At 45.1% G+C, this 16,935-nt stretch overlaps 2 protein-coding genes across 6 annotated transcripts in view; one reads left to right on the plus strand and one right to left on the minus strand.

The window, feature by feature from the left end:
• The window catches only part of LOC142560744 (WD repeat-containing protein 36), a 53,570-nt gene extending 42,510 nt beyond the window's left edge, over window positions 1-11,060 (plus strand). Inside the window, exon 17 of the mRNA XM_075673047.1 lies at window positions 10,935-11,060. Within this exon, the coding sequence (XP_075529162.1) occupies window positions 10,935-11,045 (111 nt within the window). The 3' untranslated portion in view covers window positions 11,046-11,060. The remainder of the gene's footprint in view (window positions 1-10,934) is intronic.
• The window catches only part of LOC142560745 (mesoderm induction early response protein 1-like), a 42,085-nt gene continuing 25,869 nt past the window's right edge, over window positions 720-16,935 (minus strand). For all 5 annotated transcript variants that reach the window (XM_075673049.1, XM_075673048.1, XM_075673051.1 and 2 more), the window contains exons 10-14: window positions 14,112-14,193; window positions 12,420-12,511; window positions 9,332-9,459; window positions 7,569-7,935; window positions 720-6,403 (exon numbers count right to left, since the gene is read on the minus strand). In XM_075673049.1, the coding sequence (XP_075529164.1) occupies window positions 6,299-6,403; window positions 7,569-7,935; window positions 9,332-9,459; window positions 12,420-12,511; window positions 14,112-14,193 (774 nt within the window). In that variant the 3' untranslated portion in view covers window positions 720-6,298. The remainder of the gene's footprint in view (window positions 6,404-7,568; window positions 7,936-9,331; window positions 9,460-12,419; window positions 12,512-14,111; window positions 14,194-16,935) is intronic.

Consider the following 16,935-nt stretch of genomic DNA (forward strand, 5'->3'; position numbering starts at 1 on the left):
TCCATAAATGTTCCTAGATTTGGCTTCTGCAACAACTTGGTTGTTGCTACAGTAAGCTTATGTATCAGGGCAGAGAAACAGATTGGTGGTTCCAAGGTTTGGCCAGTGGCCTCTGATATTTTTTTTTTCAGCCAATCTTCAAACAATGTAGGTAACTCAGCGTAGTGTAGTATACAAGACGAACATGTATGTTCACTTAAACGATGTGATCATAGGGGCCTTTTTGTGATCACCATTACTACAATACTGAACAGTAAAGACAGCTCTTACTGGTACCAATAATGATAGGTTAAAAGAAACATGTTTGCACTAGATTCATTACTGTGCCAGTGTTCCGTATTACCATTGTTATGGCTTTGAGACTGTTGGAAATATTGAAGAAGAAACATTTAGACCTCTATGTAGATACCCAGATCAACTATGGAGACTGTTTGAGGCAGCTCGTTAGTGGTGTGGCATTGACAGTCATAAGAACCCACACAGCCGTTGCCGCAAATGGATGCAAATTCTTCTCACGAACCAAGGCCAGCCATATAAACAGTGTAGTTTGTTGACACATTGTATCATCCTGGTGGCACTATGCCATCACGCCACTCGAGATTTGCACCGTTATTTGTTGAAATAGATGTTTACCGCACAAAACACCACACTCAACACAACACAGTGCTGAAGCCAAATCCCACACATTTTTCTAAAATTGCTCAAAAACATGGACACACTTATCATAAAATTACATTTCCCTTTATTAAATCACATTCGTATTGCGTATTTGCTACCAATAAATAGTGCTTGCTATTTTCTCCTGTTCATTTGCACAAATGGGATCACGAAAACTTTTTTTGATGGGCTCACATTCCATGTATGTGGAAAGTAGTAGTGTAATAACAAGAAAGAGGAAAAAAAGACATTGAAATGACACTGTGCAAATCTGCGTGTTGTGAATGTGAAAAGGAAAAATGCACATCTTGTGATGACAACATAAAACAGTGCAAACTTTTTTTAACAAAAAACATGATGTTATCTTAAAAGCATTTGTACATACATATTACATGAGAGCTGCAGAAGTGGCCACGTACAGACAGTGGTGGTCATGGTGCAGACGTGGAGTCCAGCTTTGGATAGCCTGGTCCATACCAGGCAATGGCCAGCTGTTTTTTGAAACTCACCATTGAAGTCAACTTAGCATTCACAGGCATTTCAGAATTGGCGGCGACTATCCTCTCAAACATGGCTACAATATAAGCAATTACTCCTCCGTTGAAAGTACCTCTCTCTCCTATCATTCTAACAAACAGAATTTCTTAAACCTGCATTATGGCTAGTCCAACAAATTTGAGCACATTAACATTCACCAAGCACAGCATTACTATCCCTTACCATCTTGTACTGCTGCAGTGTACGCAACACAAAATGCAACTCTCGGCACATGTCCAACTGCGTATCTTTGTACAATTGCTAGCAAGAAACTTAGGATACCTTATGCTGCATGCACAAGTCAGTGCAGACGTTCTTACGAATAAAGACCTGTCGCCCTTTCATGCCAGAACTGGAATTTGTAAACCCTCACATGCTTGAGAAATCCTCCTTGGTGTCTGGCTTGCTACTGCCCGAAGTCTACCAAGGTCTCTGCAGTCTTTTCAAACAGATCACCATATGTGAGCCTAGTACTTTTACCCTCTCTGCTATATCCAATGCATGTTATCATTCGCCGCATTTTTCATCACCAACGCCGGCTGTGCATTCTCGCAGACTACCTGGTCATACTGCCACTCTGGGGCTTTGTCACAGGCTATGTAGCTGGCTGTTCTCTTCATTGTAGTCTGATAACAACCATGCCACCACACAAAATCCATTGCAGAACTTCCTTCTAAATCTTCACCTTCTCCCTCCCATTCACCTACAGCTAACAGATACGTTTGAGCATGGTGTTACGACACATTACCGAGATAGTTTCCAAGCCCAGGTGCACTGAAAGCTACTTAAAGCCTTGACAGGCAGCCTGAAATCCATTGGTGCAATCTATGTGTGGATGCTTGACCAATGAAGTGTGCGCCCGTGCCAGAATAATATCTGAAACTTTTGCCGCTCCTGTGATCTCCAAAACTTTTGCTCGGCATAATGTATGCACTTAAACTATGCTCTGCTTCTTACATTGCAATCATCCCTATTTAACCTATGCTCGCTATGAGCGACTACACTTGCTGCTCACTTAACTGGCCAAAATAGGGTGCGCCACATGTTAGAAAATGCGCAGGTATGCGTTGTGCGATTCAGTGTAACATTAAGTCCCATACTTTTGTGTTGCAAAATGCACACGGAAGGCTTTTTAGATCTGAACCTGTTGACGATCGAACGAGCGGAGTGACACAGTTGTGCAACCGGTGGCCACAGCGCGCTACTCGCGCTCGAAACCGAAACAGTATGTTGCATACTGGCAATACAAAGTGGCACAAGTAATGCATGACTTGGCATAACCTTGCTTCCGCAAGTTTCAGTTGTAATATAGGAAGTAGTTAACCATAGAAAGTGTCACAGATCAAAAGCAACTACACCGTGAAACGATGTTATCACTGCACTTCGCGTAGCTTCTACAGCGTTGCCTGCTAAGTATGAAGCGAAGTGTGGAGCATACACTGAAGCAACCATGGCGGCGAGCAGCTGTGCTTGTGCAATGCGAACTGTGCAAGAAATGGCCAATGTTATCTGAACTAGACAAAACACATCCTATCCCGTTGCCGATAGCATTATATAGTAGACTTCCGCTAATTTGATTCCGGTTAATAAAATTTTTTTCATTAATTCGATCGCAACCGAAGGTCCCAGCCAGCGCCCATGTACTTCAATGGGCCAAAATGCTCATTTTCATCCCAAAATTGGCATTCGCTGGCTAATTCGAACTTGGCCAGTAAGCACGTGCGTGCCTGACCTCTATGGTGATCCCTTTAGTGGCAGTGTCAGGGTGCAGCTTAGGGGACAGTGAATGCTTTGAGCACACGTCGTCATCTGTCGAAAACATTTAGTATTTTCAGCCTGCCCTAGGAAAATTTTAAATGTAGCTCCCAATGTCTGATTTTGGCATTTACCTTTCATTTCATTTATTTCATTTATTGAAGCCTTAAAGGCCCGGAGGTTAGAATGCCCGGATTCTAACTCTCGCCTTTCTTTTTTTTTTTTTTTTCAACAAAATTGGACTGAAAAATGCCTGCACGATGCTATCGGATATGAAACCAAATTGCCTCCACAATGTTCATGTCCTTTACCACATAACAAAAATATACAGCTAGCTTAAAAAAAAAAAAAAATGGTGCAGTGACGCTGACTTCAGGCAACCGGCCACCTCTGTGCAATACATGCTTTTAATAATTGGGTGCACATTCGAGTTTTATCTTGTTTAAGAGCTTTAACGTAACTTCTACATTAGTTTTCCACTTTGGACGCATTAAAAGTGGGTGCACAATTGATTTGAGGGTCAGTTAGACTCTTGCAAATACTGCCAAATGAATCAGCAGTACATTCCGACATTTTTCTTGCATCTTCTGTAATTCAATCAATTTTGTCAGTGCCGTCAGGGTCAAATTAACAGAACTCGACAGCGTTAGTTCAAATGCTGCTTACCAACACAGTTCTGGCGGCACGCAGATCCGGTAATTTACAGAAGAACAAAACGTGCGCAGCCATGCTTCCAAACCCGTGAAAGCAATTGACCACACCTAAACAATGCCAACAGTCAGCGCTCTCCTGCACAGCAGACAAGAATGAAATGACCACACGGTTCACGACTGCCTCCTGCAGCTCTCTCTGGCAACAATGACAAAAAAGAAGGATGCATCCATGACTTAAACACCGCAGAGGGAAAATAAAATCTGTGCACAAATCTAGCCAAGTTTCACCCGCTGTGTATAAGTCACCTGGCAAAATGCATCTCCTATATTAGTAACAATGGTACAATAAGTTTGCAGTATTCACATCTCAAAAGACGGAACACATGCTTGTGATTAAAAACAAGGCGAGAGCGTGTGTGTGACACAAAGTGCACTGCTACACCAACAAAATGTAACATAAATGGAGTGACAAAAAAAAAAAAAGAATGACAGAACATAGACGAACGTCAACAAGGTGGTGTTTTTTTGTTCTTTGGGTACTTCACCTATGCTACAATGCGGTATACACTTTTAATTTTAAAAGAAGTAGCAAAACGAAGCAACGAAAGAAGGTTGACAGCACGTGAAAGGGTCGTCTTACCCCTTGAAAACACCCACCACAGAAGATGCGGATCAACCCCCCCCCCGTACCACACCAAATTCGGGTTTAAACTCGGCGCACAGTCCTTCAGCTCTGACAGTGGTGGTGATGGTGGGTTCATAGAAGGCACTTTCTGGCAATAACGCTTGTTGCGTTCACTGTGAGATGAAAGTGTGGTTTGCCAAGGCAACCAGCAGGGACGTGTTGACTTGGTTAGTTCTACCACAAGAAGTCTCTGTCTTCGACAGCCGCACAGCTTGCTGCAGCGCTGCTTGTGGCATTAGTTCCATCACGAGGTGGGCACTATGCATGTCCGGAAGCATTCAGTCGATGACATGTCGCCGGGCTTGCCTCAGGCGTTGGTAATGAAGCAACAGGCCTCTTCCCAATATTCAACACGATGGTCCACAATCTTCCAGTACCTTTGCCCTAGTACGGATGCCCGAGTGACAAACCTCTGCTGGCTGCACATTTTTGACAAGCACGATGGATACATCTGATGGGATAAGTGGTAACGACCATCAAGCTAAAATATTTACACCAACTACTGCGGGCAGCAACCCACAGTCCTACTGCGTGTCCTGCAATTTTAACGAGTTTTGACACATCTGATATTTGCGCTTCGGCATGGTTACGCTTCTGCAGTGCTGGTACCACAAATTCCTGTATTCATTAAATGTTCCTCTACCTCAACGCCCTGCTTCAACTCCGGCAAATGGAGGGCAACCGTCCCCTCAGCTGAAATGGTCACTGTTCTTTGGTAACCCTCGTAAGTACACTGCACAAATTACCAGGCAGCATTACCAAAGTGCGATGTCTACTTCAGTCTTGGGGTGGTGCAGTCCTGCATGACGCAGAGAGTCAAAGGAGAGTTCTCAAGTTCAAATTCGGGAGTATCACCACACAGACAAAATACACAGAAAAGAGCGGCACACACAAACACTGCTGATTAGCAGCCATATTGCTACTGCTTTCAACTTTTTACATTTGCGAAAAAAAAAAATGTGCGGAATACTGCGAGCAGAGTGCCTGGAAAATATTTTAAGCCTTTTTGACATACGCACACAAAAAAAATTTTAAGAAGAATAGAGAAACTTGTTCATCAGCACACCGTTGCTGCTTGTGCATAAAAAGGAGATACTATTATATCTGTGCGATGGGACTGCAGCATGTTCCCAACCCCTTCTTCCTTTCTGTGTTCTTTTTCGTGAATGTATAGAGTTCATAGCAAAAAAGCATTGAACTTACGACGGCTGATAGCCAGCGCAATGTGCATGCCGCTCTTTTTCTGTGTGCTTCATCCGAGTGCTGGTCCTCCAGAATTTGAACTACCTTGCACCAACCAGCCCAAGTTTCTCCACTACTTGGGGTTCACAAGTATCGGTCCATTTGTAAATACGGTGCTGAGAGCACCGGCTGAATGCTTTGGCCGTCTCAATGTTCACCATGGCACAAAAAGTATGAAGACAATGATGAGCACCACTATGCGAGTTTCATTATTCTTGGCCTGGACTGTGTGTGTTACTTCGTTAACATAACCTTCGTTAAACCAGATACAATTGTCACATTTGAGGACATCAACAGGACCAACTTCACCTGATTTTTACAACCTTCACTGCGTAGACTAAGTAACAACACAGCGGCAACAGCGCTTGACCTGCCTCCGGGCAGTCGCGCAGAATGCTGTACACACTAGGCGGCTTTGACGAAGCCTGGTGCCGCTCCGGGGGCCTCGTGACAGTATGCACCTCACATTCTGCAAGCGTTGCCTTCTCCCAGTTTGACGCCTGGCGCAGAAAAGGGCTCGGCATACTGCGTATTAAGTAATAAGCAAAAGTGCAGTGCTGTCACCAGAGGGCGCAACACGATATGCTCCACCCGCACAGCACCAGAGCAGTTCATGATGCGAAATGCTGTTTGCGCTGTGACAACGCTCTTGGTCCCAGTTCTGTGATTATTTTTTTTTCTTCTAAACTCTGGCGTGTGATGGAGGGATGGATGCGTCGGCAAAGGAGCAGAGAGATTCTGCACGTGGACACCAGTGGCTGCCGCCACATCACTCGTCAGGAACCACTGTGTGCGGCCGTTCAGTCACCCCGACAAGTGGCTGTGTTGCAGACGCTGTGGTGACCAGATTGGTGGCTGCCATCTTGTTCAGGACCTGCACCATTTGTTGCAAATACTTCAGTCAAGCATGACAGCAGCATGCTTCCAAACTGAACCAGAGTGAGCCCAGACACAGCTATTCTGTCTACTGCACAAACTGCAGTTGCAGCTGGAGCTTGCACCACACAAACAACTTTCAATTAGTCGGCTCATGTACAGGGGCAGGCAACACCTGTAGCCATCAGCAGTAAACAAACCCAGCATTGAATGCACCATGTTGTCATGATGTTATGACTGGGGGGGGGGGGGGGTATTTTGTAAGTGTCCAACTAGTGGATATATCCATTTCATCTAATGCTGAAGTCCTGATTGGCTGGGTTGGGGTATGCATCAGGAGACGGGCACCCCCAGCCTATCAGCACTTCAGCAGCAGACGTAATGGTCATGTCCTCTAGGTGAATACTTACAGAATACCAGCCCAGAAGGCAGCCTCCTCATTTTTCAGCTGTAGCAAATCGGTACTGTTCTCTCAAACGCTCTTTTGCACTAGGAACTGACAGCCAAATTGGGCCAATCGCTATGATCGCATGACCTGTAAAGAATAATAATTCCATAATGTGAACATGCATCTCTATATAAATAACAGAAACGCCCATGAGGCAGCAGTGACAGAAAACTGACAGAAATGTGGACAGGAACTCAAAGAGGCACAGCAATTCATTACAGCAGTGCTTCTTGTTCTTTCCTTTATTTTTTCTTTCAATGCAAAGCATTCTGGGCCTCATAAAAGGCATGTTGCAGTGAGTAAGTAGGTTCTTGTCTTGCGTCGTTTCAGGCATCTTCAATAAATAAAACTGCCTGATGATGGGATCGAACGCGTCTCCTTTGCGCTAGGAGACTGCTAAGACTGGGAGAATGGCCATACAGGCATTACAAAGCACAAACTGCCACGAAGCATTGCTTATGGCTTCTAACACGAAGGTTTTAGTTGTAAAATATAGAAGCCAGAGTGGCCCACTGAGGGCGGTTCAGGGGGACTGAATCAACTGCTCTTCTGACCGGGTATGAGCGTGACTGGGTATGTGTGACCAGATTCTGACCAGATAGGCTACGCACACGGGTATGCAAGTGATGCTGCTTAGTGAAAGTTGTTTTTCCAAATTAATGCGTCCCAAAGTGGGTGTGCAGCTTTTACATAAGTACATACAGCAATGTCTGACCTGTACAACATTGCCACTTGGAGCCGCAGCTGGCGTTGCCACTGTCACTGCCACTTTGCCCAATGTTGGTCTAGCAGTGGTGGCGATGAGGGGGAGATCATCTTCATCCGATGAACTTGCCGTCGCCGTCCAGAGCCGGTCGCGGCCGTTCTCGCGTGTTGGATCAGTGGCCACTGTCAGGGAAGCTGCGGCGGATGCTTCACGACCGTTCTCTTGGGGACCAACGAGCTGACTTGTGAGCTGCATGGGCAGTGCGAGCCTTGGCCGCTTTGCTTCACTTGGGCTCGTGGACCGGTCGCGCGGCTGCTGCTGTTGCTGTTGCTGCTGGGAGTTCTCCTGCTCATCCAGGAAGCGGTCCATGTAGTCCCTGTACACATTGTCCATTCAAAACATCTGAGGCAATCTTCCATCTTTAGTGCATCTCTTAACCCTCTCTCTACCGATGACGACTATAGCTGTCACCAAAATTCGTACTACTATAGCCAATTACAATTACAATCGTTGAAGCCATGTTTCTAAAATCTCTGGGAAATTTGTTACATTTTTGTAGGTCGAATAGTGAACATTCGAATTGTTCAAATAGCAAACCGAATATTTACTATTTGGTATTATTTAATACTACTTTTGATACTACTGAATGCCTACTATTTGAATATCTATTATTTGATATTGTTGATATGCCCAATTAGGGAATTGCACACACAGCACCCGAACGCTGCAATTCACAGAGCAGTGCCGCATCGACCAGGGCCGCCGCTGTCAGTACAAGGTCTGTCGGGGTCGATAAGACTGATTGAAATGATAATGCGACGCAGACAGAGGGAATGGTAACAGCAGCAGCACATATCTCGTAAAGCGCGGAAGCATGTGCAAAGATTGGGCGATTAGTCGTGTTGGATAGTAGCTATGAGCTTAACACTGCTTTAACAGCCATCAATCTAACCTGCATGCGTGATCTCGGGACCGATCACTGATCAGCCACCTGTGCAAACATATTAGAGAGCTTTAGGTTTGGGGATTCAAGCTGCACCCAAGCAGTGGGGGACACAATCTCCAATGTGGGCCCTTCGAGCTCTTTCGTGCTCACTTCTGGATCTTTTGTACACTCGGCGGCTTATGTCCCTCAACGCTTGTGCTCTCTTTTAACGGCAAGCATTCCGCAACGGCTTGCGGCCCCTGTTGCCACATCGGCCAGCAGTGAATTTTTGTCACAGCCACACTGCCTAATTGGTGCTGCTTCATCAGGCATCAGCAACTAAAGTTGCAACTAAAATACGCTATGTATTGCAGTGAAGCATACCAACATGGAAAGGGGGCCAGTGTCATGGGACACAACTATTCCTTAATTATACACGCATGCACCCGCCATCTCCTGTCACATCACAAGCACCGATATGACTAGTAAGTGTATTTGCAGGCTCTCAGAGGTATTTCAGACACACCTATGGCGTTTTGAGCCCTTGGGCACAGTAAAAGCCCCGCATTCATTTTTTCGGACTGCCCGATTTTTCGAGACGTTTTCGTGACCCCTAGGGTGTCCGAAAAATTGGACATTGACTTTAGTTCAATACTTTGCTATCAACTTATTACTACTATCAGTGGTTCACATTTCGAATGAAACTGCAGCATTTTATTAGTGACTTCAAATCATGCGTCTTCCCAAATAGCACATTTCTTTATTTTTTTTTCTAAATATAAGAATGAGGCTTTAGCGTATTTTTTTACAGAGTGAAGAAAAATGCACCACCGATGCCTATACTCACGTCGTTCCAGGGTGCAGAGCATACTTCTTCTTTTCGAGGCGCACCTTACTGGCAAAGATGTCGTGCCGCTCCGTCTTCTTCCACAGGTAGTAGAAGTGCACAAGCTCACCGACCGAGCGCGTACGGACCTGCACATGGTTTGCAAGAACCATCTAACAGAGAACAATCTCGCGAGTTTAACCATGCTAACAAGGTCGTGCGAAGGCCATCGGTAGGCACAATTGTAGCAGACTAACAGGCAACTGAGGTTGGCACTGGCAAGTTTCTCCTTTCTTTAACCCTTCCTGGTCTGAATTTTTCGAATGAAGTATAAAATTGATATTACATCTGAACGACAAAGTTAGCAAAAACTTAAATATATAATTCCCACCGGAGCTTTTTTTGGCAACGAACCTAAGGTTTTTCTCATGAACTACCAACAACTCAAGGTGCTGTAAGCACAATTACTTTGTTTAGCGCAAAACAACGGATACAAGAAAGTCGACGGGACGACTGTCCCGTCGTCTTTCTTGTGTCTGTTGTGTTGCGCTAAAATTGTCCTGTCATCCTTCTTGTGTGCGTTGTTTTGCGCTAAATTGTCCTGCCGCCTTTCTTGTATTCCATTATTTTGCGCTAAACAAAGTAATTATGGATTCGCACCAAGTTGCTGTAAGCAGCACTTGGTTCTTCAGACTTCTCGATTCACAATTGTAATACACTTAAATATGGCCACAGATATGGCCACTCAAGGCAGACGACACACATCAGGCAGCACGCTCCAAAGATACCGCGCTGAGGACCGACTTCAGCGTTAATATGCAAGCTGCCGTCCCCGTCTTTGCTGTGTTGCCAGGGCCGACAGGCATTGACAGGGGTGGCAGCTGTCAGCGCTGTCAACTCGTGCTTCAGAGGGGTGGAAGGGAAACGGGAGAGAAGCATGCGAGGCTGGCGATGCGGCAACACAGGGGGAGGTTTTTCTCACTTTTCGTTTTTATTCTTCTTCGCCACAATGTCGTGTTTTCTTTCCCCTTTGGTGGAGACACCCAGTAGCCAGATTTGGTTGTTATAACCAATAACTCAACGTGGGAACATTATATCAAGCAGTCTATTTTACTATAGAAGACACACAGAAGTTTACAGTGCCACGGCTGCTCAGTATTGCATCCAATATATTGTAAAAATCAGTAATGTTGCAGTGGGTTGGATTGTACAGAGCTTAACCAGCCAAACAAAGAGCTACTATTGGTGTAACCAAGTGTAAAAAAATTTCAACATTTAGAAAGACAACGTGTTCACGGTTACGCTCCTGCCGAAAATTTACACCAGCAGCAAAGTGCAACACACTTGGTTACTGCCATCTGAGCTCTGTGTGTGTGCGGTTGTGCTCTGTGCCACCAGCTGGCTGCACCATGCAGGCCGCTCACGTTCGCGCCTCCGCTCATCCGGTAAAGCGCCCAGTTCACTTGCGCTTACGTTTACCTGAATACCAGACATGTTAAAACTCTCTATTGGGGTAGTAATTCTCCCGAGTGAAGTGACGGTCACAAACGTGTAGATGCTGGTGCCGATTGTATACCGACAGCCCAATGCACTGCAGTTACTCTGCTCGCTTGTTGCCTTGCAGAGGGACTCAATGTCACAGCTGAACATGCAGTCGATCGCTAGATTTGCAGTCCACAGCATAACAAGGGCGATCCATGGTGCTCACGAAAACAAAGCTCGAGACCAACGCTGACAATGCAGTTTACACCAACACAGAGAATGTTGTAACACAAGCAGACATACGACATTTGCTGTGTGCCGGAAGTGCTTGAGTGTAACGATAAATTGTTGTGTATTTTCTTTCTGTTACTTTTCTTATAGTAACAAATTAATTAACATTCCAACCATTACGAACATCTGTTCACCATAAAGTTGGAAAAATTATCGATAACACAACCTGGGTAACCAATCAGATAGCTCACCCAACTGACGTCAGTAGGGCTAACTGCGCCAATTGGGAGAGGGGCGACTGAAAGCTAACTCAGGGAAGCAGTGCCGCTGCAATCCATAGCTATGCACATTTTTAAAACCTTATAAAAATTAGCTGCTTTACATGAGGACCTTAAATGCGTCACTTAATGTTCAGAACGACCTACTCTAACTCTGTACATTAGCACAAAATCATCAAAATTGTTTCAGGGTTCGTGTAGAAGGATGTTCCACATCTGCTGCCTTGGCCATGAGCGGCACTGGCTGGCTAGTTTTTTACACGTACACAAAAACCCAGGAAAGTGAATCAGTAATTAACTTGCCCAACTGTCACTTCTGCTGGCTTACAATCTGCCCCAAATTATACGTTATTTCCAAGTATTCTAGATCAGCCGGTGGCAATTGTGGTTATTGTAGACTAACTACATAATGTGTCACATGCAAACTGGAAATTTGGGCACGTCATTCTCGGGCAGCTACATTTGCCATGTAACTATACCTGATGTCTTGTGCAAGAATTAAAGCATAACACTGATACTGGTCGAAAAACGAAAGTGCAAAAGAACACAAATCACAAGTGCCCACATGCACAAGGCCAGGCACCTTGCTGCAATTAAAACAGCCACAACACCTTGCGAGGTTCAAACTACTTGTGCACACTGGGCATTTTTGCTGCATGCACGATAGGTATTTACAAAAATTACTAGAGGGAACTCTGGCGCCAAAGGCATGGCAGTTTAGCCAGCATGGGAATGATGGTTATAGTGCATGGCTTTGCCTAAAACTGATACTTCAGGCTTTCAACAGCTTTTTGACTTTTCAAACCGATCATTTTCAACAAAGTATCGCTTTACAGAGGCAATAATTTGCAATGATTATGCGTGTGCGTAGAGTCTTATTGCCATCATTTAGAAAAACAGGACTGCTTCTTAACTTGGGCCAATACAGGCAGATAAAGCATAGTAAAGTAAGCCACAAGAGTGTTTGAAGCCACAAACACAAAGATAAGACAAATCCATGTACTAACCCAATTCCCATGCGCTAGTTCCCTCTAGTAATTTCTGAATGAAACTCTTATGGCATGCACTATACCCCTTCAAGTGGAAAGCAGGACAACTGCACTGGAGGATGGTCCTACCTTGTGAAGTTGGATGAGGTGGAAGTCCTTGCCGTACAGCCGAAGACCACTCTCAAAACTCCGGCACTCTTCTTCAGACCAAAGGCTCATCTCTGCGGGAGAGGGGTCACGCAGTGAGACACTTTGTCTCAATGTTCGGAAAACCGAGCCAGAATGAAATGACTCGTCAAGACAATGCTTTCAGTTCACACTGTTCCGAATGTGCATTAAGCACCGTCTCTTTGTGTACCGGCAACATGCAATATCAGCTGAGCTTACACGTACGGCATCGGTTGCACAAGTGCTGGCCTGGACAGTCTGCACAACCAGAGGAACACTGCGCTCTGTCTCACCAATTCTGTGCAGTCCAACAAATGCTACGGGTCCCATCAACAAACCAGGAACAAGAGCTAGAAGCATGCATCCAATGTGTGCCGCTATTGCCGTTGCTCCTGTGATTACTAGCTGAGATGGACTATAATGATATAGTTAGGCTGGCCTGAGTACTTCACCATTGTGAAAGATCACACTAACTGCTCCTACCAACATCAGGGACAGGTAAACAAATGAACTACCACAATTTGCATGAAAATAACACAGGGGCAGCACATATCTGATGATTCAGAAAATTTTAGCCCTTCACAGGTCGCTGCGGCAGATGCTTGGTGGTGACCATGCGTTTGAAAGAATACACCTTTTTGGAACAACACACAAGCTTTGGAGGTGCTGCAACCTCTTGTAAGTTCTAAAGAAGAAGAGCTTTTGGTGTGATACAGACTCTTGGAGACTGCCAGAACTAATATTTTGCCTTGCACTGTGTCAGCTGCTACCTATTCCTGCCTCACATAGTTTAGTGCTTCACATAGTTTCGCATGTCACTGTATGACCAGCCATTACATGCCTGGCATTCACGTGCCCAGGCCACATTCAGATAGTAAGTGCTAGAAACATGGACAGTCCTAAACCGCAGCTTTTTGATGCTATGTGATGTGATACACAGGATTAAAAGCGAATTAATTTCATAGAGTAAGTGCAAGCTCGATGCAGATTCAGAGAATGGATGCCATTTCACTGCAACAGGTCATTGGGCCAAAAACCTAATAAAGCAAAAGTTGTGCACAATTTTAACAGCTCGGAGGCTACAAGGTAACCCACCACCAATACAGTAGAGTCCCGTTGATTGGACTCCAATTAACCCCATAAGTGTTTCATTATTTTGACCAAAAGTGACCTTATTTTGCTTTCTTCTTTTTAAGGCTTATTTTCAATCTTCACTTGATCGAAAGCCATTCTAAAGTTTTTTCAACCAATTTGCTTCATGTTTTAAGCGTGAAATCCTCATTTTAACTTCTCACTACGCCATAGATAGCGTGCCACCCTCCACATAAGCCTTATTGGGTCACCCCGAAAATCACCCTAATATAGGGGCACTGACGGCTGCAGTATGCCTCTCTTGGTGGTGCTTAGAGAACAGTGACTTCAAAGACAGATCATCTCTTGCTGAATACAAGAAATTTCAGCTTGTTTTCTGCAAAATTACGCAGGGTGCTATGGAACTTGCCAGTAATTTTTGCTAGAGATTCGAGGTTGAGGACCATCAATTAAAGCAGTCGTATGTTGTGCAGCCCTGGCCTAAAGTCATTTGCTTCAGATGAGACCAGCGCCTAGTGGTCTTGCGCAGAGCTAAAGCGGCAAGCAGGAAGCCGGCCTCACTTGTGGGTATGGTGGGGTTCATCCGCCGCCTCCGCAGTGCCTCCTCAACGTTGTGCCCACACTGCAGCAGCAAGTACAGCGCCTGTACATGCAGTGGAAGCAAGAAACAGAAGATAAAGAACAAACTGCAAAAGGCACTTGAATACCATTGCATTTTTGCATGTATAACCTGCACCCTCAATTACAACAATATGGGGGGGGGGGGGGTATGTTGAAGTCTATGCACATATAGCCAACAACCTATTTTCTCAACGAGCATATAGTACATGCTCCGGACGTGCTGCGAGCATGGAAACAGTCAGCAAACAATGTTTCAGATGCTCAATTTTTCAGACATGCTTGATAATTGTAAGAGTTCCCTGCAAACTGATTCGCATGTGATGTAAAAAATGCGACAGTCACAAACGAAGCTGCTACTATTCAGGCTGTCACCCATGTCTTAAATACCACTAATTCCTTCACTTTTGGAGTGCTGCAGGGTCGCAGGGTCTCATTGGCTCTACACCAAACGACAATGTTGGTCGCCAAGTTCTAATGAGGTGGCACTGGTTAGGCCTAGCTGGTAGAGATAGTGGGCAGCAAACCTTTGCAGGAAGCTCACTGTAGATATGCTTGTATCTGTAGACCATGGAAGATGGGAAGAATCATGCATGTGATCATCTTCAACGGCTAGTAGATGGCCGCAAATGTGAAGTGGAATTTGGGTTTATGGCGATCAGCCGGCAACTTTCACAAATGGCTACTAAGTGTACATCTGCACGAGCAGCATAAGCTCACAAGTGGGCAAAATGGCCTAAACTGAATCAACATGTACAGTCAACGCTTGTTACACTGAACCACGATAATCCATCGAAAAAGGCCCGTTATATCCGAAGTCCGTTTCATCCAAATTTAGGGTTGCGGTAGGTTGTGAAATGGCGAAACTTCCCATCTACCACTGCCTAACCTGTAAGCAATAGCAAAAACCATAGAAACATAGAAATTAATATAAGTAGCCATAGTTAACCGCTTTATGAGGAAATCGCACAGGCACACACCAAAGCATATTCCTGTCCGCCGTTTTCCGGATGCTCGTTACTGACAGGGGGTAGTTTCTTCATACTAAAGCATATATACACCTGCACAGCAGCAAGATTAACGACCAGCACAATGACAGGGAGGCACCCGGCCAGCGCTGCCATGACTGCCACCCGGCGCATGCACATAGCCACCGCCAATGACACAAACATCGGCTACAGATTCTTCTTCACACAAAACGGTGGCCAGTAGGATGTCTTAGTTTTATCTTTCGCAACGAGCGACGACCACAGTCAAGTGTGTAGCATGACCGAAAGCCGCAATATGAGAAAAGTTGAAATCGAAGCCTGCATCTGGCTGCCGCAAATAGCAGCATATCATTATTGTGCAACTTTATGCAATGAGAAATAAAATATTCTCATTCAGATCGTCGGCAGTTGTTTTTGAAGTGCCGTATGATGGTATGCTACAGCTTCGCTGCAAATCTGGTTTGGCCTAGCAATGCCCTCGGTGCTCGCTCGTCACCGAGTTCACAACAGTGGTCGGCACAAGAAGTCTTCGCCAGCGGAGCAGTGCGTGGCACGCCGTTGCAAGGAGCCTGCCACTAGTTTATTCGCTCCTTAAGAAAAATCTCATTTTTCACAAAATTCCGCAAGCGGCCGAAAATAGTTGAGTGCAGCGCACTGCTACACCTACGCATCGCCGCAACAAAGTATGTTGTATATGCACCATTTCGACAAAATTTGATGAAAAAAATATGTCTGTTGTAGCCGACAGTCCATTATGGCCAGGCCCAACTGGTTGCATTGATAATATAGGCAGACCAAACTAAGTGAAAGAATAGCCTGTTATACAGTAGACTTCCATTAATTCGACACTGGTTAATTCAATTTTTCGGTTAATTCGATCCCGACCGAAAGGCCCAGCCAGCACCCATGCATTCTTATGGGCCCAAATGTTGGTTATATATATTCAAAAATTGGCATACGCGAGATAACTTGAACTTGACCAGACCACGCACTCACATGTGACCCATATGGTCACCCAAGTAATGACCCCTTTAGTGGCAGCATCTGTCTCGGCGGAGCTTAGGGGCAATGATTGAGTAGAACTCATGTCATCTCCCGTCAAAAACACCTATTTTCGGCCCACTCTAGGAAGATATTAAACAATAACAGTAACTCACAATGTCTGATAACGGTATGTAGCCAGTTCTGATGGGCCCCTTTTTCGTCAGTGAAAATTGCACCGAAAATTGCTTGTGTGGTGCAATCCGATACGAGAACAAAATTGCCTTCGTGGCGTTCATACGCATGACCGCATAACAAGGCTATTATTGTAGCGAAGCTGGCTTTAGTAAACCAGCCACGGTTCTAAAAAGCACATGTGCATTAAAAAGGACATTCTCGGATTTTACGAGCCAAAACCACAATCTGACTATGAGGCATGCTATAGTAGGGACTTGGGATTAATTTTGACCATCTGGGATTCTTTAACATGCATCCAACACGCGGGACACTGGCATTTTTTCATTTCGCCCCCATCGAAATGTGGCCGCAGCGGGTGGGATTTGATCTCGTGACCTTGTGCGTACAGCATAATACTAAGCACACTAAGCAACTACGGCGGGTCGGGTGCACGCTACATTTCCACTTTTGCTAGAAGGTTTAAATAATTTGGACATTAGTTTTCTACTTTGAACACATAGAAGGTTGGTGCGCGTTTGATTCGGATGCGTGTTAAACTCGAGCAAATACTGCTAAATGAATGTGCAGTGTGTTGTGGCACTTTTCCTGCATCTTGTTTA

Source organism: Dermacentor variabilis, chromosome 10 (genome assembly GCF_050947875.1).
Source record: "Dermacentor variabilis isolate Ectoservices chromosome 10, ASM5094787v1, whole genome shotgun sequence".
Taxonomy (NCBI): Eukaryota; Metazoa; Arthropoda; class Arachnida; order Ixodida; family Ixodidae; genus Dermacentor; species Dermacentor variabilis.